Below are 23,207 nucleotides of genomic sequence, written 5' to 3'. Positions count from 1 at the left end.
GAATAATAATGCGTTGTAATTCGTAGGTATGCCTTGAAATCATTTCTAATGTTATGCACGTCATCATGAGCGAGGAAGTGTTTTGAACGCAAAAGCCCGCACAGGGCCGGCGGGAGGAGAGTATGATGGCTCCAACATCCAAAGATATGTCAGCCGGGAGACTGCTGTTCCTTCCCCGTGTAAAACGAGAAGTCAACGTTGTGTTATTTTAACCAAAAAGACGATATTTTCCTCAACCTGAGTAGTTTACTTGCAGAAACCTAACTAAGTATTCCACAATCTTTTCCTCAACCTAACTACGTATTTCATGCTCTTTTCCTAAACCTAACTACGTATTTCATGATCTTTTCCTCAACCTAACTACGTATTTCATGATCTTTTCCTCAACCTAACTACGTATTTCATGCTCTTTTCCTAAACCTAACTACGTATTTCATGATCTTTTCCTCAACCTAACTAAGTATTCCACGCTCTTTTCCTCAACCTAACTAAGTATTCCACGATCTTTTCCTCAACCTAACTAAGTATTCCACGATCTTTTCCTAAACCTAACTACGTATTTCACGATCTTTTCCTCAACCTAACTAAGTAGTTTTGTTGCCTAAACCTAACTACGTATTTCACGATCTTTTCCGAAAACCGAAGTACTTTTGTTGCCTAAACCTATCTTAAGTACTCACGATCTTTTCCTAAATCTAACGAAGTATTTCGCGATCTATTCCTAAACCTAACGAATTATTTTGCGATCTATTGCTAAATTAAACCAAGTACTTTTGTGTCTAACCTTACTCTTGTGTCCTTTGAAGACGAGTGGAATTTGACGTGTCGCTGGACTTTCGTAGGAAAACACATTAAAAGTAAGGAGTGACTTTTCGTAAGGTATCATAGGAAAGGATAAGTTGAAAAAGGATGTCTTAGTTTCTTGTTCATGTTTTCTTGTTCGGCACCACTCACACAATGTTTATCGCTGCTAGAAGCTGCTTTTCCTCTCATTCTTTCGATGTATTTTGCAGCTATACAGTGCTGCAGCTTCTCCATAGACGGCCCATGTTCATCTCTAAGCTCCTCTGTAGCCACATCAGTATTTGTATATTGCACAGAGAAGAGGTGAAAATGGATTTCAGGTCATTGTACTGGAGATAGACAGTCTTGTCAAATAGAGATGATGATTATTCCACCACACCCTCTGTACTCTGTCCTTTCACACATTTAACATGATTTGAACACTTTGCTGTTTCATTTCCCCCCTCATCGATTTTTGCCGTGTTATGATCTCCTGTCCTCCCATTTCGGTCCGTCTCGACTAAACGTGGCTTCTGTTCATTAAGACAGATAGAGACTCCTATGGTACATCCGATTGTTAGCCGCGATGTAGAATGTGCCGCAACGCGCGGTATCCCGCAGTGTCAAACACGCTCAGCGCTCCGAAAACATCCATGACACATTTACGAGCTCAGAGTTATCATCCCGGCACTCAGGCCATTGATCACATCAAAGCCAGAGCTTTGTTTGTTTGACGCAGAGGCAACAATATCTGCAGAAATCGCCCCAGTTTGTACAGCCACGCCACCTTTCCTCTCCTATCTGTCTCGACCGGCAGGCGCAACGCAAGGGACAAAGGTAGGCGAGCGGTTTCTAATAGCGAGTGCGGTGTCTTTTTTTCCATTTTAATTCATTTCACCTTCTTTCTTTGAGGCTGTAGATCAGAAAGAAGGAGTGAGGCAATAGAGTGAGAGGCATGGGGAGAGAGAAGAGAGGGGGGAAAAGCACAAGGAAAACTGATGCCCTTTCCTCCAGCTAAATTAACAGGAATCACGTGGAAAACAATCTGAGTCTCCAATGAAGAAGGGAGGGTGGTGGTGGTGGTGGGGGGGGGACCATTAAAATTAGCCCCGAGCTATGGACTGCACCCAATATCACTAAAGCTGCACTCACTACAGATGTGGAGGCTGGCTTACAGGCAAACTATGCTCTGTTCTATAGCTACAATTAAAATCAACCTCGCTGCCAAAAAATAGGAGGGGGAAAAGAAGGGAGGTGGGGGGGGGGGTAGAAAGGCAGACATGGAACATCAAAGACAGATTGAAATGTGTAGTCAGTAATAAGAGTGGTCTCCAGGCCCCGAGGTTCTCCACGGTCCCCTTGTTAATGAGAAATTTTGACCTCTGGTTTGTAAGTTAAACTTGTAATCTCGGTTAATGAAGTAAATCAATCCCAACTCGGGAGTGCTCGGGTGTCTCTCCCTTTGCCTTCTCCCCGCCAACCTCCCCTCTGTCCTTCTTTCTCTCTCTCTCTCTCTCTCTCTCTCTAGCGCCTCGCCTCGTCTCCCTTTCTCCCACGTCCTTCCCTCCCTTCCAGTATGCCGCCCGGGAGTGAAACGGCCAGGTCTTCAAATAGGAAACTCGCAGAGCGTGAGGGTTCCGGAGCGGGTAGAGGGTAGACAGGGAGAGGGGGGGGGGGGGGTGCGGACTCAGAGGACTAGGACCAACCAGGCTGTTTGGTTAAGAGAGAGACTGGCCAAGTCAATGCTAGCAGAAGGGACAGCGGGGAGGAAAACCACTTGCTCCTCCTCCTCGACTCTTCTTCCTTTCCATCTTTTCCCCCCATCTTTTTCCACAGATCTGCTGGGGATAGTGTTTGGTTTTAAAAGTCTTGTCTGCCTGTTGGTGCAGTAAACAGTACTGCTGTTTTTACTACCACAACATGCCTCCTTCCTACTTTCCTTTTGCTTCTCTCCATGTTCAAATCAAACACACAGTGGGGATTTTCAGTGGACCAGACAGCCAACCTGACCTTTTTGTTTGTGTGTTAGTTTTCTCGTTGAGCTCCACTTTTGCTCGAACAATATGGAGGCTTCTCTCAAATCCACTGGGTGCATTGACATTAACCCCAGATTAGCCGTTGATTTCATATTCTTACTTAATCACTGAAGTGATGCAGAGTGGGAAGTAAATATGAATGCGATGACTTTAGCATGATGCAGAAGCATTCCTGTGTGGGTTCCCCTGCTCTACATACCACACAAATATGATTAAAGAGGGCACAGAGAGGCTGCTATTGGTTTCATAATGTCAAGAAGATTGTAACATTAGTTTGACTTTGCGTCTCAAGGCGATTCTGTGTTTCCAGCGAGGACACAAAGGAGACAGAGTTGAGTCTTCGGTATGGTTACAGGGGCTCCTTGGCCGGATGCCATGCGTTCTTCAAGCTTCAGCGAGGTGCACTTTGCCAACTTTCCCTTCCCCTGCACAGTGCAGAGCATAGCGGTACCCACCAGTGGTCATTGCACTGTGATCTGTGGGTTAAAGCATTTAAAATGAAGCTTTAGCATTAGCATGAAAAGATGAATACATTTGCTCTGTCGTTATACATGTATCCATTCCCATTTAGTTCTATTATGAAATGCACAAAATATGAAACAGATGTCATAGATACATATGACCTGAAATACTTAGGGTTTTAACTGAACATTACAATTATAATACATTAATATTATATATTATCTTCATTTACTGCTACTACAATCTACACTGTTACGCATATTTATGATACATAACAAATATCAGTTCAATAAAGAAGTAAATCAAATCTAAAACTGCAAAAAACAGCAACTTCCTAACAGCTGTCTCCATGAATAGTATAGTTTCTAGTGTAAACAACACTACAGCCACACTAGCAGCTCTGTAAGGCTGTACTGCTTGCCACAACAGTGCTTTGAGTTAAATGCTAATGTCAGAATGCTAACATGCTCACACTGACTATCCTGACAATGTTCAGCAGGTTTAATGTTCACTATCTAAATTTAGCATGTTACCATTTGGTAATTTAGACACAAAGTAAAGTTGAAACTGATGAAAATGTTATACGAGGAAAATGCCCGAAGTCACGTATTGGTTTGTGGACTGCTGTTTTGATGGATCAAGTTTGCCATTTCGGCCATCTTGTTTTTTTTGCAACCAGAAGTAACACAAGAGGGTGGAACCAAGTACAACCGTATGCTGACCAAGACATTTTTAGACCAAAATGTTACAATTAGCTTTCACGCACTGAAAACACGTGTTTTTGAAAAGGTTCAAGTTCTAAGACGAAAACACAACTCCCAGACGCCCAACGCTGTGGCAGCGACCTGTTAAACGCAAGGTAGCCCCGCCCTAAACCATACCCTGCTGACTCTGAATGGGACCATAATTTATTAAATGAACATCATGTTGCGTTGAAGAAGACTTGAAACTAGAGATTGAGACCGTAACCTCATATTTACAATGTTTACTGAGGGAATACATCAATTAGTAGTGAAGTAGAGTCATTTTCTCATAGACTTCTATAAAACCAGAGGAGTCGCCCCCTGGTGGCCATTAGAAAGAATGCAAGTTCAAGGCACTACCCAGGGGTTGCCACCTGGAGCACACTGATTGATTCGTCCAGTAGTAGTTGTTTTTGAGATATTTCAGTGTGGACCAAAGTGGAAGACAGAGCAACAGACATTGCCATCCATGGAGCCACGCTGCTAGCACGGCAAAAAAACAAACATGTTTTTCTAATAAAGACAATGGTCAGCTTTTTTGTTTAGATGTTTTATTTACACGCAACACCATACTTCCACATTGTTTACCTTTTATATTAAAATCTCCATGGGATATAATTCAGCATGTTTGTATTTAAAAGAATCTCCTGTTTGTTCCACTGCCAATGTTCTGTTAACCAGCCAGTTTATGTGTGTATGTGTGAACTGATGTTCCTCAGGATGTTCCATGTAAAAGTAGATGCGAGGCGTAAAAAAAAAGAACGAATAATTTACTCTCTGACATATTGGTGTCTGGCTCTCTGCACATGAACCCAAATACGTACAGAATGGGAGAGCGGAGGAGATGACACGGCAGCCACGATTGTCTGTTCGGTGTGGAATATACGGTGACTGTCAACTTGACTCAGCATCACGGGCCTTTAATGTATTCATTCATGGAAAGAGGCTTAAAGAGCCTCAAAGATCAGTCACACACACACACACACACACATGAGCTGTCCATGTTCCACCACTCATTTAGGTTAGATTTTCTAGTTAGTCACACTTAAAGAAATAAGACAGTAATTAAACATTCTCAGCGACAGAGAGAGGACTCCCACACGTACCAACAGATCATAGAAGAAAATAGAGAATTCACCTATCGCATAGATTGCTTCGCATCTGTGATACTTCAGACTGTGCTCAGTCTAAGCGAAAAAAATCTCAACTAAAATAATAAAATTCCAAAATGGACCTCATATGTATATATGCACGTGAATGCACACATTGGTGTGAACACTGTAATCTCCGTATTTAGATAAGAGCCTTCTATATATCCATATTACATATCCATATTCAAAGTAGTAGTATCCCCCTCGTTTCTGCCTGGAAAACCTTGCCCTGAAATAATGGTTAAATATACAGTTTTGACAACAAAGTTGAGCCCCAGGCACTTAAGAGATACCCATCTTAAAGAAATTAATTACCTCCCTTGTTAATCTTGATATAATTAAATTTCTGAAGAATGAAGTTCGCTGCCTCCCCCCTCCGCTCCGCCTCGCTGCTATGGAGGCGAGCCGATAATGGCTGGCTCTCTAGCTAGCCTGCTGGCCGGGGACATGGGGGACGGCCCAACATCTCGGGCCCCCACGCTGCGCTATGCCGCGCAAACCCACTCTCCTCGTCCTACGCCTTCGCCGCTCACAGGGATCTGCAAAAAAAAAAAAAAGTCGCTGCTTCGCCCGCCCGCTTGAGCTTCCCTCCACCCTGGAGGAGATGGGAACTCTGGGCCTCCAACCATCGGCGTCCTAAACACGTGACGATGCCGTTGAACGACTTGAGAGTTGCTGAGCGCGGGCGCTGCTAATGAAGTTGTCAACACGTAGCCTCTGAAAGTTGCGTGGCGGAAGCCCAGAGAGAGCCCGGAGAGTTCTTTCTGTTATGGCTCACTTAAAAACCCCGTCTTTGTGTGACTTACTGTCGTTCTTTCACTTATTTAGAATATATATTTTTTATAGGACCTCCTGTGACGCCGTTAGATTTAACCCTGATTGCTGCGTGCAGAACGCCACCGTGGCATTACCAGAGAGCAGCGCGGCTTCTTGTCGCTGTGTGTTTAAGTTTGTTTTCCCCTTGACTATAAGTTTCATGTCAGCTCCATTGTCAGCTGTCAAGGTTTGAGCCTGGGGAAAGAAAGGAAAAAGAGCTGGAAAGGATCTTTCATTAGGTGCTGGCAGTGGGTGGGGGGGGCAGAAGAATGCCAAGGAGGGCGGAGGGGAGGTGGTTATATGTACGGAGTAGGCAGAATACTACAACTAGACGGCAGAAATGCCAACATTGAGGGTGGTTTGAGTTTCCAAAATCTGATTCAGGACTTTTCATTATGCATCCTGTAAGCAGCAGCTTTCGACTGCAAACCCATGACCCAAGGCTCTCCATCGTTATGTTTACTGCATCATAGCTCTCTAGCAGTTTTACTCACAGTTTGTTCAGCAGCTGATTCTCTTCACGAATAACCTTGATGTCTTGAATAATGTATGCAGGAATGTCATTGGTAGTGAAACCTTGATATTTCAATGTAACAATGGTGGAAGGTTGAACATGGTGTGTTTAAGTGATGCAAAGTGAAATTGTTTTACCCCCAAAAAAAGTCTGCAGTGCAAAGGTCACCCATCCAACAAATGTAGCGAATATTTCAATGATCATGTATGATGGAAAAATACATGATTGATGTTTATCAAAAGTATTTAACCACCCAGGTTTGGTCTCATCCAACAAACAGCCATCTTTTAGTGATTTTAAGAAATCACTGATGATTGTTTTCGTCACGTAACTTGCGTACTTCTGTAACGGCACTTTCGCAGTTATTTTAATTCAAGCGATGAGCTTTTCCTCAACTTAACCAAGTGGTTTTGTGGCCTAAACCTAACTGAGAGGTCTGTGAAGACAGAAGTTTCTTTGAAAAAGGTCCATATGCATGTAACGGGTGGAAATTGCCACGAGAAACGAGGAGTATCTTTTTGTTAGATATCATCATCAGATATCGTTGAAACACTCGCAACAGATGGCAACCTTGTTGTTTGGCGATAATTTTGATTTCAAATGAATATTTGATTTGATAAGTCACGAGGACGTTTTGGACCTTTGAGGGAAAACAAGTGAATATATTGTTCAGTGAGTTGATCATTCCAACCCCTAAAAACAGCCGCTGTTAACTGCCCCCTTTGTTCCACTCTAAGCTTTTCTCTCCAACACCCAGAAGCTCCTTTTTCCCTTAGGCTCCCACTGGGAGAGGCCCTGTTCTGGCTCCCAGTTACACTCGAAAGACCCCTCACGTCCTGGAACAAACACCAGCTACTCAACTCCACATGTAAATGAATTCTTGTGATTGTTTCGTGCTAAAATATCGTTGCGATACAGTGTCCTCTATTTTCTCTCGTAACGGAGAAAGGAAAAAAACAAGCATCTAAAATTTGCTTCGGAAAATGGTGAAGGAGAACAAACAAGGCGATCCATTAGTGAGGATGGGTTATTGGCTGGCTTGCCTCTTCTCATGGCGGCCCATTAAAACTGGTAATGTCTGCCCGCAGCAGTGCCGGGGGAAGAAGAAGGAGGCCATGGAAGGCATATTTCACACGCATCAGACACTGGAATTAAATAGACCAATGTTCCCTAAAAAGACTGAAGTACATCTCTTTCTGATGTGCGTCCCGGGCAAAAATTCATTGATCTTAGAATGTCCCTTGGCAATTATAAAATATTAAATCCAAGTCGCACTTTTCAGCTCGGCTTAATTTTTTTTCTCTTCTCGCTTTTCGCTGCTTTTCCATTTGACCAATTTAGAAAAGGAAAAAAATAAAGTTAGAAATGGATGGGCGTGAAAAAAACAAAAAAAACAGCGGATAATAAAGGCTGTGCCCACTTTTAGATGTCTTCTGTTATGTTTCTGTATTGTGTTTTTTTTCTGTGGGTTTTTTCGAGCCATCTCGGATCATTAAATGGGATGAGGTCCCGGCAAAGCAGAGGGAGCCTGAAAGCACCAGAGCGGTGTAAACCAGGAGCTGCTGTAAACGACTGGGATTGAAGCACACAGGGGAGCGACATTCATGTGACATCTTTATTCCCGAGCACAAGGCCCGACAAATATCCGTCAGCTGCTTTCCATTAGGTCTGTGGCCCCGGTGCTCGCCTCCCACGGCCCCCTTTGTGTCCCTCAGAGAATACAAACGGGGTTCCGCGGTTAATTGCCCGAATCATTAAATTGAACATATATCTCAATAAATACAATCAGCCAGCTGTTTGACAAGGCGCACAGTTCATTAAGTCCCCTTGCTTGTTTGTCAACCCCCTAATTAAGATTTAGAATCGATCATTGGGTGTGTAATGTACAATGTAGCTCGCCTCGCGCGCACGGGGGGGGGGGGGGACTCTTTCCGAGCTCCGAACCGAAAAAAAAAGAGGGAACGGCATCCGCCTGCTAAAGCTTTCACCATTTAGCACACTGACTGCGATGGGAATTAGACATCCTGTGCTAATTAGGGAGGCCAATTAACTGTAAAAGTCGGGCGTTTTTTGACAAATAACCTCGGCAGAATTGAGACGTTGTCGTCGACGTGAACGTTATGTCCTGAACGGAGACAGGATGAAGGCTATTGGCTCCGGTGCTGCTTGTGTGTGTGTGTGTGTGTGTGTGTGTGTGTGTGTGTGTGTGTGTGTGTGTGTGTGTGTGTGTGTGTGTGTGTGTGTGTGTGTGTGTGTGTGTGTGTGTGTGTGTGTGTGTGTGTGTGTGCGTGTGTGCGCTCCCAGTGGTGGGGTGTCAGTCATGTAATGTCTCCCAAGTTCCCTGAACTGTCCACTACATATTTTGTGGAATTAAACAATATAACATATTTATGTGACAGTTTAATGCATGGATAGTAGGAAACAGAATTGTAAGAAGGGCTCTTGTCTCCACGCAGCAGAACAGCGATGCTGCTGTCGACCGTGTTTTGCGAGGACAGCCGCCCATGCGCCCCCCCTCCGAAACAAAAGAACTTGCATCGCCCGAGAACCTCGATGTTTCTGTGTCTCTCATTCCCACTTTGATTCATGATCACATGTATTTTTCAGATTGCATAAATTATGTATTTTTTGGGGGACTAATGAACGCCCCTCCACTGATAGAACTTTGGGAGAGTTGTGAGTCGCTGGATACGGCCTCATTGTTCCCATTACACATGATCACGTGGCGGCTCTGAGCGATGGATGCGGTTTGGCTGGCCTTTTTGGAGCCATTTTTATAAACGCATGCAACGAGGTCCAGAGAGCCGCACGATGTAAACGTACCTCCTGGGCTGACCTACACACTCCTGCTTTGTTGTATGTGTGTGTGGTCTGACTTGTTGACAACTATAAAACCTCCCCCCTCTGTCTTTGTTACCTGTCGGTCCTATCCCAACTGCTTTGTTCCCCGCAATACCTCGCAACACCTCTCCCGTTGGGCGCTCTCTGTTCCGTCGAAGCCTCAGCAGAAAGCCGCCGCTGCACTGCGGAAGGCGACGTCTGCGGCTGTGTGCCGAAGCAGTTCGGATACCAGGCGGCGCCGGGGGGGCGTGTTTGCCGGGCGCCGGCGGGCGAGTCCTGCAGCCGCCCGCCTCAGGTGCAGGAAGAGAATTGAGCGCTTTCCTTTTACAAGATGTGTAATTATTATGGCAGACAAGGGTGTGGATTTAAAGCAAGTCAATATGTTGATAAGCGTTTCTATGCACACACAGACACACACACACACACAACTTGCCTGGGAAATGATGCTGTTGTATGTGGTATAATAAAGCAGGTTGCCAAAATGCTGTGCAGGTAGGAAGGAAGCCTTCTGGGCCTGTGGAAGAGGAGCCTGATGGGAGGAACGAGGCCTCCAGAAAGAAACGCCAGAGAAAAAGTGTAATGAGAAGCTCTTTAGCTGAGTCCAAAATGTGTGATGCTGCCTGCCATTATTCGTTGTTATGGGTTCGTTCTTTCTGGGCCATCTATATAAAACATGAAGCTCTCTACTCTTTCCCCAGTAGAGCCTGGATTTTAATCAGACCTGCTTCTTCAGACAGCCGCCTTCCTCCGCTCCGTCAGGTGCACGGGGGACCTGCGACGGCGGCGCTGGAAAACGGAGCCTGCGATGGCTAAACGATGTTAAAAAACGGCCCCCCGTTTATGTCAATGTTGAGATCAAGGAGCGATTCGGGGCGGTGGGAAAAAAACCCCCAATTGTGCTACTTTATCGCCTCCCTCTGCAAATCTACCGTGTGGTGCTTTCCTCTCCTTGTAAGTGAAATGTGTCACTGCTCATGTGAGGATTTATATGTGACGGTTCGGCACATGTCTGCATGAGCGTCGGGATACGCGGCGCTGCCTTTCGCCCCCCCCGGTCTCCTCCTTGAGTCGGTGGTGTTCAGTGCCGTGCTATTCTGCTAGCCTGCTCTTCTCCCTAAATTAGGCCATGTTTCAGGACCCCCCCTCCCCCCCACACACACACACACACACACACACACACACACACACACACACACACACCTCAGTGTGGTCATTTACGTTTCGATACCACTCGGAAACTGATGTTTTTTTTTGTTAACTGGTTGTTCCTATTTGGAACATTTTTCCCGACACAGACATCAAAAGGGGCGGACCACGAGCCTCATTTGGGCGACTTCTCCCAGAGTAAAAACACCCGGTGCCGTGGTTATTAACTCAGTCACCACCCTCCCATTCAACTTGGATTCAAAATTCAAAAGCGGGCAGAAATGACAGTGCCACACCACTGAAAGTAAAGTGTGCAAAAGAAAAAAAAACCAACAAGGGCTCATTAGCGAAAACAGTTCTGAAGACAAGCATTCTGACTTGAGACTCATTACACTTCTCCCATTTTAACTCTAATTGGGTTCATTTTATAAATGAAACGACTTGAATATTTAATGTGAGGGGAAAAAAAGTTCTAACTTCTGATACTTCGTGCAGCCAAAGAATACTTGGCCTGAGTTAATTGTCCAGGTTAGCGGGAGCGCTGTCGGCCATGTCTCCCTGCTGCTTTTGCTCTCCCCACGGAAAAACACCAGGGAGGAAGAGACATTGAATGCATCGTTTTGGCGGATTGATTGGCTCATGATCTGCAGACGAATAAAGCTGATCTGCACGTCACAAACGATGTGTGTGTCGTCATTGTTACATTAGCGTCCGTCTGTACCAGACAACAGAGCTTTTATTCATATAATAGATAGTAATAACCAATATGTGAACACGGTGTTATTACCCTCCTGCAATCCTGTGCCAGTGCTGCCAACTGAGGCTACAAAGACCCAGCTAAGAAAGCCTTTGTAGTGTTAGACACGTTGTTCAGCTAGCCCAGGCTCAGAGCATTTTCATTTAACAGATTTTAAAAAACAATGTTATGGTTTCTTCATCTGGTTCTCTTCACACAATCTTTTGTTTCTCTCAGGTTGAAAAGGAAAGAGGAAGAGAGAGAGAGGGGTGTTGGGGGGGGGGGGGGGGGGGGTTGCATGCAGGAAAAAGTTTGCAGTTCTTTTGTTTGGGAGGCAGGTTCCGGGTTGCGCTGTTTAGGTCGGTGACCCTGCGACTTGTCTTCTGAGGAACTGCGCGAGCAGCCCCTGCAGAAACAGCGCCCCGGGGTCGGCTTTCATCTCGGCAGTAACCTGTGGACTTTGAAACTCAGGGCGATGGAATTGCAGCTTTGTCAGTTCACTACTAATTAGAAAATTCCTGACCCCGAGCGAGATGTTTTAATTATGTGTTGTGTCAACGAGTTTGCAGATTTAATCCGCCCGTTGATACACACTCAAGTGTGCAAACGGCGTCGCGCTTCGCGGCGGATCTCGTGGAATGAAGGGATGAGGGGGGGGGGGGGGGCTCCTTGCTTCCATCTTCCCTCTGCCCCGGTGTGACCTTGCGCCATTTGTTAAGATCATGTGCTTAAGTAGCCAAAATTGGACGTGGCGTTAACGTGTTAGCTCGCGAAACCCCCCCCCCCAAAAAAAGAAAGCTGCTCTGCTCTTTCCTCGGTTTTTTGCGGCGGGCTGAACAATGTGACAGCATTGTGCTGGGTGTGAGCTCTCTGTTGCAGTGAGTCAGTGTGAGGGGAAGGCAGGAAGGGGTTAAACAGAAATTGAGCGGGGATGCTGGGGGCAGCAGTGCTGCAGAACATAGCAGTGTTCGTGCGAAGGCAAGTCATTTCCCGAAACACTGCAGACACATGGCCTGCGGCGCTCTAAAACCTTTGGAGACCAAAATGGCTTGCAGGAGTTAGAAGTAATAAGGTGTTTTTTTATTTTTTTGCCTTCTTTCTCCTTGACTGAAAATTCTGCACGGTTGCTATGCATTGCCATGGAGCTGTGGAGCTGTTTTTATGGTTTATGTGGGCATTAAGATACTCTGCAACTGGCCATTTTTGAGATTTGTTGTCCTTTAGCTGTGAAGCAAATGGAAGTTGTTTGTTTTGAAAGTGATTTCCTCATTTGTTTTGTTTTTCTGCCGTGATCAGAATGCGAGAGCTCACTCTCATCCCTTTGTGTTCCTGCCTTTATTTCCCTCTGTCGTTCACAACATGACAGATGAGCAAAAGCACGCATGAAACCAGAAAAAACAGATATCGCAAATGGTGATTCACTCTGCTCCAGCTGTTTGTTTTTTTAAAGCACAGTGACAATGGCAGCCTCTTGCTTGAGCAGAGAAGGAACCTGCGACGGGAACAAAGGCCGTCTGTGTCGGACGTAAAGCCGCGGCATTAGTCCGTCCTGACCCCGCTGATTATCAGTGGGGCTGAACCAAAAAGCCCTTTTCATCCTCTCCCCTGGTTCTGCTAATCTTACCCGCCTCGTTTTGCTTCAAAGAGAGGCTCCAGCATATAATCTGCGCATGTACATCTGTGAATTATTATTCTAATTCTTTATACGTTTATTGGAGCTGAATAAACTCCACATCAAATACATCACTCGGGCGATGTCAGAAAGGCCCGGGGGGCGAATCAGCCGACATCTGTTAACTCTTTCAAAATGGCCTCATCCAGCATGTCTGTAGGCGTACGGGGAGCGAGAAAGAAGAGAGGCGTAGAGAGAAAGTCTCAGTTGCCGATTAATGGCAGGCCGTAGGAGAACGAGTTTTCTCGGGGGGCCCGAGTGTTGGAGATTGAAGCAGGGGCTGCAGTCCCACGGCTGGGCACCGCGCTGTAAACACACCGCGCGGTGACGGGGCGGCGTTCCTCTGGCTGAAATGTGGCGTGGAGAAGAACATGTGCGAAAGCTTTGCTTGCTGGCGCGGAGTCAGTCAACCAGTCAGTCAACCAGTCAGTCGGTCCTTCAGTCAGTAAATGAGTCAGTCGGGCCCACAGCCAGTCAGCCAAACAAACAGCCAGCTCTTCTGTTAGTTCGTCGGTGAACCGGCACGGGAACTCGTCAGTCCGTTCAGGAGTTCCTGCAAGCCACTTTAAAGGCCCTACCAGCCTATGAAGTGGTTTGACCCTTCGCTGAGTCCTGCCCCTCGAAAGTAGACTGGCTAATCTTAGCGTAGCATCAACCAGCTCCATCGAGAATCAGCACGTATCCGGCTCCGCTCCAACGGCTCTCATGCGGTTGTTTCAGATTTTCCTTTTCAGGCTGTTTTTTGTGGATTTCGAGCTAGTCCCGGTCGATGCATAAAAAGGGTCAAATCGGTCATTTATCACCAGCTGCAGTGCAAAACGGGCGACTCAGTCCCCAGTTCACTCGTCCGAGAGAGTTAGCAGCCAGAATGAATCAGCCGACGTCTGTTAACTCTTTCCCGTAAGTCTCCACAGCATCAATTTATTTAGCTGGCATGCTCTGTCAGGGTCTCCAGCAGTGTATTGCAATCCCGGTGTAACATTAGCGAGGGTCTAGTGGAGGAAGAGAGAGAGTGATGATGAGTATGAAGTCAGCAGTGAGGTTATAGTGGTGAACTTAGTACAGTGTGTGTAGAGTTTATTTGTCATTGAGTAAATGCCACAACTCCTCAAGACACAAGTTCCCGAGTCTTGCTTGCCACCTGCTGATTAAAGTGAAGGGGGGGGGGGGGGGTGTTAGCCCTAAAGTTAGCAACAACTCCGGCGCAATTTTTTCCTTCATGTGAATAGCCAATTCTCCGAGGTTTCTTTTGCTTTTTCTATTTTTAAAATGCCATTTAACTGATAGCATTAATCACTTATTGTCGGTTAATGGTTAAATGGTTATTTACACCCCGACCTGGAGAGGTTGGAAGGACATCTATGTTTCTAAAATGTTACGTTTCTACGTAAAAACATGCGGAGCTAACATTAGCAGAGCACGTTAGCACATCATTAACGAGCACGTCTATGCTACGCTAGCTACTGAAGGTGTACTGAATGTATAAACATGCTGCTGTTGCCTTGTATTGATTGTAACAATGACTAAAGACCCACCCGGCTTTACAGGAACTGTGTTCCTTAATTTCATTGTGTTCTGCCTCGATCTCCAGGTGATGTGGTGGTTCACTTTTACGCTGTGATCACGTAGCTTGAGCTTATCTTTCTTTTTAACCTGTTTTTGCTGCTGAATCAGTTGAATATTCTGGATATATTATTTTAACTCATGTTATAGACCCTTATTTCTGATTCTCTGAAATCAGATATGTCTTCAGTGAGTGCAGTTAGTGACAGTGTGGGCTCCATGGTAGCAGTGGGGGGCGGGGCTTAGCAAAGGGTAAATTGCACTGAGCAAACAAAAACTGGACCGCCAAATCATGGCTGGCTACCTGCCACGGTGGCCAGCATCACACAAAAAAAATCATCAGTGTTTGACTTGTGGCTGCTGCTAATTTCCACCCCGGCTTTAACTTGTGAAATAAAAAAAACACCACCTGGTTCAACTTTTGCTTCACTTCTTTGTTTAGCTTGTCAACAGTCTGTCTCTGTTGTGCTATATATGGCCTCCTTGCCTGGAGCGTAGACTTCAGAGTTTAAACGGATTTTTCGGCATCAAAGTAAGAACAACAAAAGAGTAATGTTGCATCATGAACAGCTTATCTGTTTCTCAACCAACACGGGGCTAGTCTTTATCCCCCAACATGAATGCTGAGCAATGTTTCCCCTCCAGTTTTAGTTAGCGGCGTGTGTTAGCCGGGGTGTCGTCACGTACCGGTACATACAGTACGTGTGTGTGTATGTGTATTTCCTCTTACCGTGCCGCCATCTGCAACCTCTGCTGTGAGGTGGCGGATTGCTGAGACAGCAGGTTGGCCTGTGCGGGGCCGAGCAGCTCCGTGAGCCTGGCAAGTGGGCCATTAACCCACCGCCCTGAGGTGTGACCCGGGCCAAATCCAATATTGGCTCCGGCATGAAGGCACAGGTGCCACTCAGGGTTCAAAGCCACGGATTAGCAAGAACCCCACCACCGCCCCCAACAATAAAAGGACCGAATGTAAATTCCTCAAGACACCTACAAGCATCGCTGCTGCCGCTGCACAATTGGAGACGGAGTCAAAAGCACAGAGAGAGAGAGAGAGAGAGAGAGAGAGAGAGCGAGAGAGAGAGAGACGGCGAAAACATACATTATTAATCAAAAGTAGATTTAGCAAAACGGGAATTAATTCTGGTCCTCTTAAGCTCAAGGTGAGAGTTGCTGGTCATCGGCGGGCCGAGAACACCAAAGTGTGACCCACTGATTTTGTCCTTCTATGAAGAGAATCAGATTTTCTCTGCAGCTCTGAGTGTCACAGACGTATAGAATTTTAGCACATTGACAATGGTCGAGTATGTGTGTAGAGTATTATCTTCAGGAGGAACATGTAGGCATTGTAGTTTTGGACTTTTCATGGGATTTTAGACAATAAGGATAATACAGAATAACGATATACTTGTGCGTTTTACGTAAACGTGGAGAACCTGGGCCGGAACTCACTTTTTTTTGTGCAATAATTGTTCGTCATGACCATTTTTTGTTTGTGAATATTTAATATTTTCTGTATTATCTAAAGTAATAATGATGGTCCAAAATAATAGGAAGTTGCATAATTTGAATTAAAAAAACCTTCACATATTGTTTTGGGTGGGAGGGGCCCCCAAACCCAATGTCACCGAGTAGCCTATTAATCACTGTAGAAATTCAAGCAAATTTAAATGCAAGCAGTGGTAACATTTACATCTAACTATTTTAATAACTACCATCATAATGATCGAAGCTGCTTATATTATGACTCCAGTCCTCTTAACACATGGTTGGAGCATCTATAAATCATCATTATTCATCGTAATTGTTGAAATTCCAGTAGATTGTATGTGTGTGTATGTATGTGTGGTAAATAGTGTAAAGTAATGTGTCTGGCCCATTGGCATGTTGTCATGTATGTCAACAGAATGTGGCTGAAGACCAGAGCCCGTAAAGAGGCCTTATTACTCCTCTCCTCTTCCTCTTCCTCTCCTCTCCTCGGGTTCTATCCACTGCTCTCTCGCTCTGTTTTTCTCTCTGTCCCCTGCTCCAAACAAGTCAAATGTCTGAAGAGATGTATCGAAGTATCCCTGCGCGTTCTGTACGATGGATATGTCATATGACATAATGCCTCCAAGCGCCCATCACAGATAAAATGACAGATGCTGTTTTTTGCCTCATGGATCTTTCTTGGCCAAGCAGATTCTTTCAGTTTTTCTCTCTCTCTCTCTCTCTCTCTCTCTCTCTCTCTCTCTCTCTCTCTCTCTCGCTCTCTCTCTCGCCCTCTGCTCTGCTCTGCTGCTGTTTCTCTCCTCTTCCCAGTGGATGAAGAGGGAAAAACCCTCTTCATCCACTGTGACCTTACAAAGCCTGCCATTTTGTTTCTCATCGGATTTCAGACACAATTGCTGTGTAATTGCTGGCGACGGGGAAAGCACGGTTGTTGATGTCTCCCTTTTCCCTTTTAACTGACACTCAGCCATCTGCTTTGTTCAGCGTCGATGTTTCACCCCTCCCATCCCCGCTCCTCCTCCTCCTCCTCTTCCTCAACATGATCTCCTGCGTGTGCTGGCGAGAGGCATCGGTCTCCATAGATATGATACAACAACATATCTGTGTTGGGGTTGCTGGCATGTGGAGGGCATATAAAGACGGAGAGGAGAGGCAATTCCTGGAGGAGCGCTGACCTTTCCGCCTGTATCGGGATCACTGAGGGCTGACGCTGTCCGTGAAGGGAATGAGGCATTCTGGGAGCCGTGGCACACTACCTGAAACGGCGATATCTGGCTATGCTCACTGTCTACACCACCCCCCACCCACCCACCATAAACCACCGAGTCTGCAGCACCACCCCAGCACCGACCGCCCGTGGCTACTGCTGCCCATCCGTCCAGGTGGATGGATGGCTTTGATTGGTGAAATCTGTGGCCCCGTCGCCGGGTGAGTGGCAGTAATTGGCATGGCAGCAGGCAGGCCCATCTTTCACATGTGGTCGGCCATGATTGGCCTGATTAGGCTGGGGTCGCTCCCCTAAGTGAGGGTCTGGTGGTGGTGGTGGGGGAGGGGGAGCTGGCGTTGCTTCAACCCGCGGCCCTCCCAGCATCTCAGCATTACTGGTCAGCATTACTGACCAGAGACCAGTGTCAGACTGGGAGGATAATTCATGCCTGGAATCTGACATCAGCCCATGACGATCTCCACACATTCCCAACATGACGATCTCCACACATTCCCAACATGACGATCTCCACACATTCCCAACATGACGATCTCCACACATTCCCAACATGACGATCTCCACACATTCCCAACATATTCTGTAACCCTTTTTGTTGAAATATGTTTCCGGATTCTGCTAGTAACATATCTTTTAGTTTCATACTACACACAAAAACGGCTTTGCATTTCAGTTGCATTTCCATGATGAATATGTATTCATAAACATACATATATTTGACATATCCCCAGAGCTCTGGCTGGACTGGTTGGTCTGAGTAACTGGAGGTACTTCCACCAGACACAAAGGACGAAATTTCTTTATTGTCTTGTTTTTATTTCCATGCGTATACATTTCCCTGCTTCCCTGCATAGAATGACTAAGGCTATAGTTTATTAACTACAGTATATAGGAAAATCAATTGTGTTTTCATTATGGGTTGTACCGCTCACAACTTATAGGCATACTTGTATATATTCTTCACATTAGCAAAAGTAGCAATAGCAAAATCTAGAAATACTCCAGTCAGTCCTGCAATGTAAGTTTTACTTCAGCAAAATGCAGAAATATCATCAGTTAAGGTGAGACGCAACAGGCAAAAACCTTTTATTTTTCATGTACTGGGCAATTTTGAGGACTATTTTTGGACTATTTTGCTTCCTGACTCGTGGGAAAAAACATCCTAAATACACATTCAGATGTTTATTGTACTACTTCGTCGATTTGCGTCTGTAGATGTCTCTTAATTTCACCAAAAGCTACCGTAAGATAATGCCTCAGACTCCCCGTGTCCCCACTAGAAAGACAGGGAGTCTGATGGACCTTTGACTATTCATGGCCCTTAGGTGGAGTCACTGTCTGGGTACCTGTGTTGTAGCTCGTCTAGCGACTCTACTACGAGAGCCTCTCTGGCGTTTGTGTCACTACATGGCCAAAGCTGCTCATCGCTGTTAATATTACCATTCGTAAGCCCTAAATACCTTTTCGAACTCTGAATACAGCACATCTATCGGTTGGCCCATGTGTCGCAGTTGCTACAGAGTCTCGCTAATGCTAACACAAGCAGCAGCTACGTGTGAGAGGCAAAAACAGGGGGCGTCAGTTCGCCAACTGGCCGGGCCGAGCGCTCTGATGGCCAGACTGGGCCCTGATGTGGTTGAGGTAAGTTGGGCGGCCTGGCAACCGTCACTCATCATCCAGCCTCCAGGGGTCAGAGAATGTACTGAGGGAAACCAAACCAAACACTGTCATACAAGTGCACACAAAGACAAGCCCATGGGGGGAGGGCGGTGCTGGAGGGACTTTGGCTTGGTTCTTGTAAACCCATGCCCATCATATGTTTGCAATTAAGGCCTGTCTGTGCCGTGTGTTTACAGACTGCTGCAATCAAGGTAATTGTGAGAGGGTGTTCCCGACTGAAACGTCTGTCTTATTTCTCTCTGCCTGGGCTCGAGTGGGCACTTGCTGGATTCGTGTATCAGTGTTTCTCATTTCCAAATGTAAATGCAGCCCTTGATTTGTATCGGCCCTCTGTATACAGGGTCGTTCTCATTTTTCCTGGCTCAAATACAAACAACGAGGGCTCCGTGTCAGCAGCGTTGCTCCTTTAGAAGGGGGAATGTGTTCATATCCAGGGCGATGTAAAGAGCCAAAGGACACGCTTTTGTAAAAATGTACGTTTCCCTGAGCGCGTTGCCAATGTTTTTCTCTGCCTCGTGTTCAGCTAGTTGACCAAAAAAAAGAATTCCAACGTGAAGCTAAAGATCTGGACGTCGTTAGAGTATCTGTTTGATCTCATTCAGTCTCTGCAAGAGGGATTACTTTTCGTAATTGGAGGTATATACTTTGCATTCCTTACCATTGATACCGTCAATGTGTTAGCCATTCAGCGATTACTTCACTTATGAGAAATGGGAAACATAGCGTTGCTTATTTTCTGAACAGTTACTATGTTTAACCAGCAAAACTATCCCCTCGACTGCACCTCAAAGACTTTTTACGTTCACTCAAGGCACAGTGAGGACTAATTGCCTGAAAGAGACAAACACACATCTGTGAAGGAGAAAGTAAAGTTCATGAAACCCAAACCTGATACATAAAGGGACTTCCTCAATGAAGTCGGTACACTTGGGCTACATTCTAACATCAGCATGCTAACATGCTCAAGGTGACGGTGCTAACATACTAATGCTAAGCAGGTGCAATGTTTTGTATAATTTCCTTGCTCACCACCTTAGTTTTGCTTGTTAGCATGCTAACATGATAATTAGCACACAGTTTTGCAGGTATTTTTTAACTTCCGATTTATCCTCTGGGGAACACGAACGTTTCTACAAGATTTCACGGCGATCCATCCGATGTTGTTCAGCCACTGGCACGGCTAATTGTTGCTTTGCCCCATGCATGGCTAGAAATGTTGTCAACTCTTGTAATATTTGTTGATAAAAAACCATGATGCAATTTTTTGAAAATGGAGGAATTTCCACTGCTCTAAACTTCACATGTGTTGTCGCCCAGTTTTAAGTCTTTTCCCTCGCACTTTTTGTTGGTGCGGTTTCACTTTTTAGAAGCGGTGCCTTTTCTGTTGGTGAGCTCAGCCATTGACAACATCACCGTTCACGATGGCTACCTGGGTGTGCTGTTGGAAACTGAATATAGGTTGTCATGCTATATTTAAAGGCCATATTACTCATTGAAAACTATCAACTTGACTGAGATGTTAAGGAACCAGGGTGAAGTACCCCCCCCTTCTCACCGTTTTGACCCCTCCCCTCTCTCCAGGTTTCAGGCAGCTCGGCGGGCTCCCCGGCCAGCTCCTCCAGCCCGTCCACCTCATCGCGGCAGTACTCGCGCCAGCGCATCACCCGCGTCAACCTCAGGGACATCATTTTCTACATGGAGCAGGAGAGAGAGACCGCCCACTCCCTCCTCCTCTACCGCGCCCTGCTCAAGTAGCCTCCACTCCGCTCAGCCTCCTCCTCCTCCTCCTTCCCAGCCACGTGCCTTCAGATCAGGTCTAATGTTTCAGTTCTGTGTCTCCATATGTACTGTAGTGACATTTGATGTAACTTTTACGAAGAAGAGATTGAGAGAGAGAGAAAGAGAGACAACAAAAAAAAGCGTACAAAAATAAAACCGTTGTTCCGTGTCTTCTCCGTCTTAGGTTCACGGTGTGTAGGCAGATCGTTGAGTTTAAAGGCCACATCGGAATTCTTTGTGTTGAAGGAACAAAGTGGTTTTAGTGACCCACAGCTCGTTCCACGTGTGTCGGGCATCTATTTATTTGACGTCGTTTGCAGTATAGCTTCAATGAACAAACCTCAACGTGAGAGAACTGTGTACGCAGCCTGCGATGTGTGCTCTCCGCGAGCTATTTGTTGAACCAGTTCAATGAATGTAGTTTAGCTGAACTCAGTAAACGAGCGATTTCTGCACCGAGGACATCGTTTTGAAACATTAGGATTCCAAATAACAGCATCACGATTAACATCCCCCACTGTACGTGTAAATAGTTCTTATGGAATTATTTGACAGCATGTATATTTTTATCGCTTTGTAGGAAAAGGAATAACCCACGCGTCATTGCAGTGTTTTGTAAAACGGCGTGATTCGAATGAGTCCGAATCAGACGGTTTATTCTATTCACCCGTCAATCCCCGTGACCTTTCTGCAAAGGCCACCAAACAAAAACAACTGAAGCCAGTTTCTGATTGGTCACCCTTGTCAGTATTTATTTCTTTCTTTTTTACCCACGCATACTGTGAACATTGTTTTTATGACTAGATGTTTGTACGTCGCGTGCCATCACGCTCACCTCTTCAAAAACCTCCGTGGTCGGTTTCGGTTGATATATTGTGGGCGGGGCGGTGAGTGGGGAGAGTGAAACCTCGGATCCAAACATTCCTTCACCTTTTCACTCTCGCTGTCCAATCTGCACATTAATGACGTTTTAAAAGGAAATGTTTCAGCTCTTTTCAGTTGAGCTGTTGGGCCCCGGAGCCCCCGTTAGCCCCCTAACCTACTTAGGTAATGACTGAATGATAAAAAAAAGCACTTACCTGTTTGTATTGTCATCCCAAATTGAATATCGCAGCTGTAACGTCAAGTTTAACTGTAGAAGGAAGCAGTTGATTTCAACCTAAAATGTACTTCTACTTCATTTTCCCATCTTGTTTCTGTCTTTGTATTTGTATTGAAGAGAAGTATGGGACAAAAACGCCTGCTCTTTACATGTCGCCTTGTTATTTAGATTCTTTTTTTTCTACAAATCCTAATTGTATTGTGTACGACTGTCCTTCATGTATTTTGTTTATGTCTTTTTTTCTATTTAACTAAATATCTTGCCCTCTATGCAGCTTTTCTTGTCATATTGAAATGTATTTAAATATTGGTGACATTTGGAACAACTGTTGTGCATTGTACATTTTGACAGCACTTTTTTTTACATCTATTTTACCTGACGACTGAAAGCTGTCACTGTATAATAGCAGAGAAATGAGTCTTTTAAGTCGTAAACGAAATTGCCTACTTCCTGTCAAATGACAGTTATTTTTAACAATGAATACATTTTATTTCGTTTTATTTTGGGATTGGCTTTTACGCTTTACACATTTTCAGAAATTTTATCTCCAAACACCATGTTTTAAAAACAAGCACAACAATATCTACTGCAGTGATTTCAAATGATTTTATCAGTGATTTTTATGGTTTCAGAGGAGGACATTTCTACTACTATAGCTTTTTAGCCAAAATATTAGGACAATATTACTGATGTAAACAGATGGGGGAAATGGCATTTCAATGTAAGGGTGATTTGTAAATATTGTTTACAGAACTATGTGTTTATTAGAACCACGTTATTTTTGGTAAACTCTTGTATATATCTTGAAAATTTTCTGTTTGTGTGAAAAAAAACAATACTTATGTATTTGTACCTATTTTGTGAAGGAATAAATACGCTGTTTACTAAACTGAGCAGATGCTGACTTTGTCCATTTGTTCCTTTGTTTTACTCCAACAGCATACGCACATGAATATTCCTGTACGACTGGAGTCTTAACAGGAATTAAAAGATATGTAAATTTCACTCTAAAATGACTCAATAACCCGGCAATATGTTTCCCTCCCTTCATTCCTTACTCTTTAGAAGGAAAAATAAGATGCTGTGTTTTTTTTTTTTTTTTTGCAGGAACATTTTACTAAAGTCAACCACTAATTCAGCTTCATTTCCATTTCTAACATCGCACATGCTAAGTACAAACTGAGTCAAGCGCTGCTGCTCAACTATGAAAAGTCCCTCTAGGTTTCTGCTGCTAATTAAGTAGAAGCATTTTTGAAAAGACCAAACTGTTTAACTCGGTGCAAAATATTGGAGTTTGGGAGCGTATTGTTTTTTTTTCAAGACCTCTGCCTGTTCCTCAGTCCCTCCGGAGCCGTGGACCGCCGATCCGGAGTCAGCCCTGTGGACGACCTTGCCACTTCGTAAAAAAATAGTAATAGCAAAAGCAAGAGCGAGCTGTTGCCTGATAGAGCAATGAGACACACGTCAGAT

At 45.0% G+C, this 23,207-nt stretch overlaps 1 protein-coding gene across 1 annotated transcript in view; it reads left to right on the top strand.

Annotated features, from left to right (window-relative positions):
• LOC306786746 (transcription initiation factor TFIID subunit 4) overlaps positions 1 to 21,356 on the top strand; it is a gene marked incomplete at its 5' end in the record, with an annotated part of 76,388 nt that extends 55,032 nt beyond the window's left edge. The window contains one exon of the mRNA XM_079281592.1: positions 20,438 to 21,356. Coding sequence (XP_079137718.1) covers positions 20,438 to 20,611 — 174 coding nt within the window. The 3' untranslated portion in view covers positions 20,612 to 21,356. The remainder of the gene's footprint in view (positions 1 to 20,437) is intronic.
• Between the last annotated feature and the right edge of the window lie 1,851 nt (positions 21,357 to 23,207).

This window comes from Melanostigma gelatinosum, assembly GCF_949748355.1.
Source record: "Melanostigma gelatinosum genome assembly, chromosome: 2".
Lineage (NCBI taxonomy): Eukaryota > Metazoa > Chordata > Actinopteri > Perciformes > Zoarcidae > Melanostigma > Melanostigma gelatinosum.
This window is presented reverse-complemented; position numbering and strand designations above follow the sequence as displayed.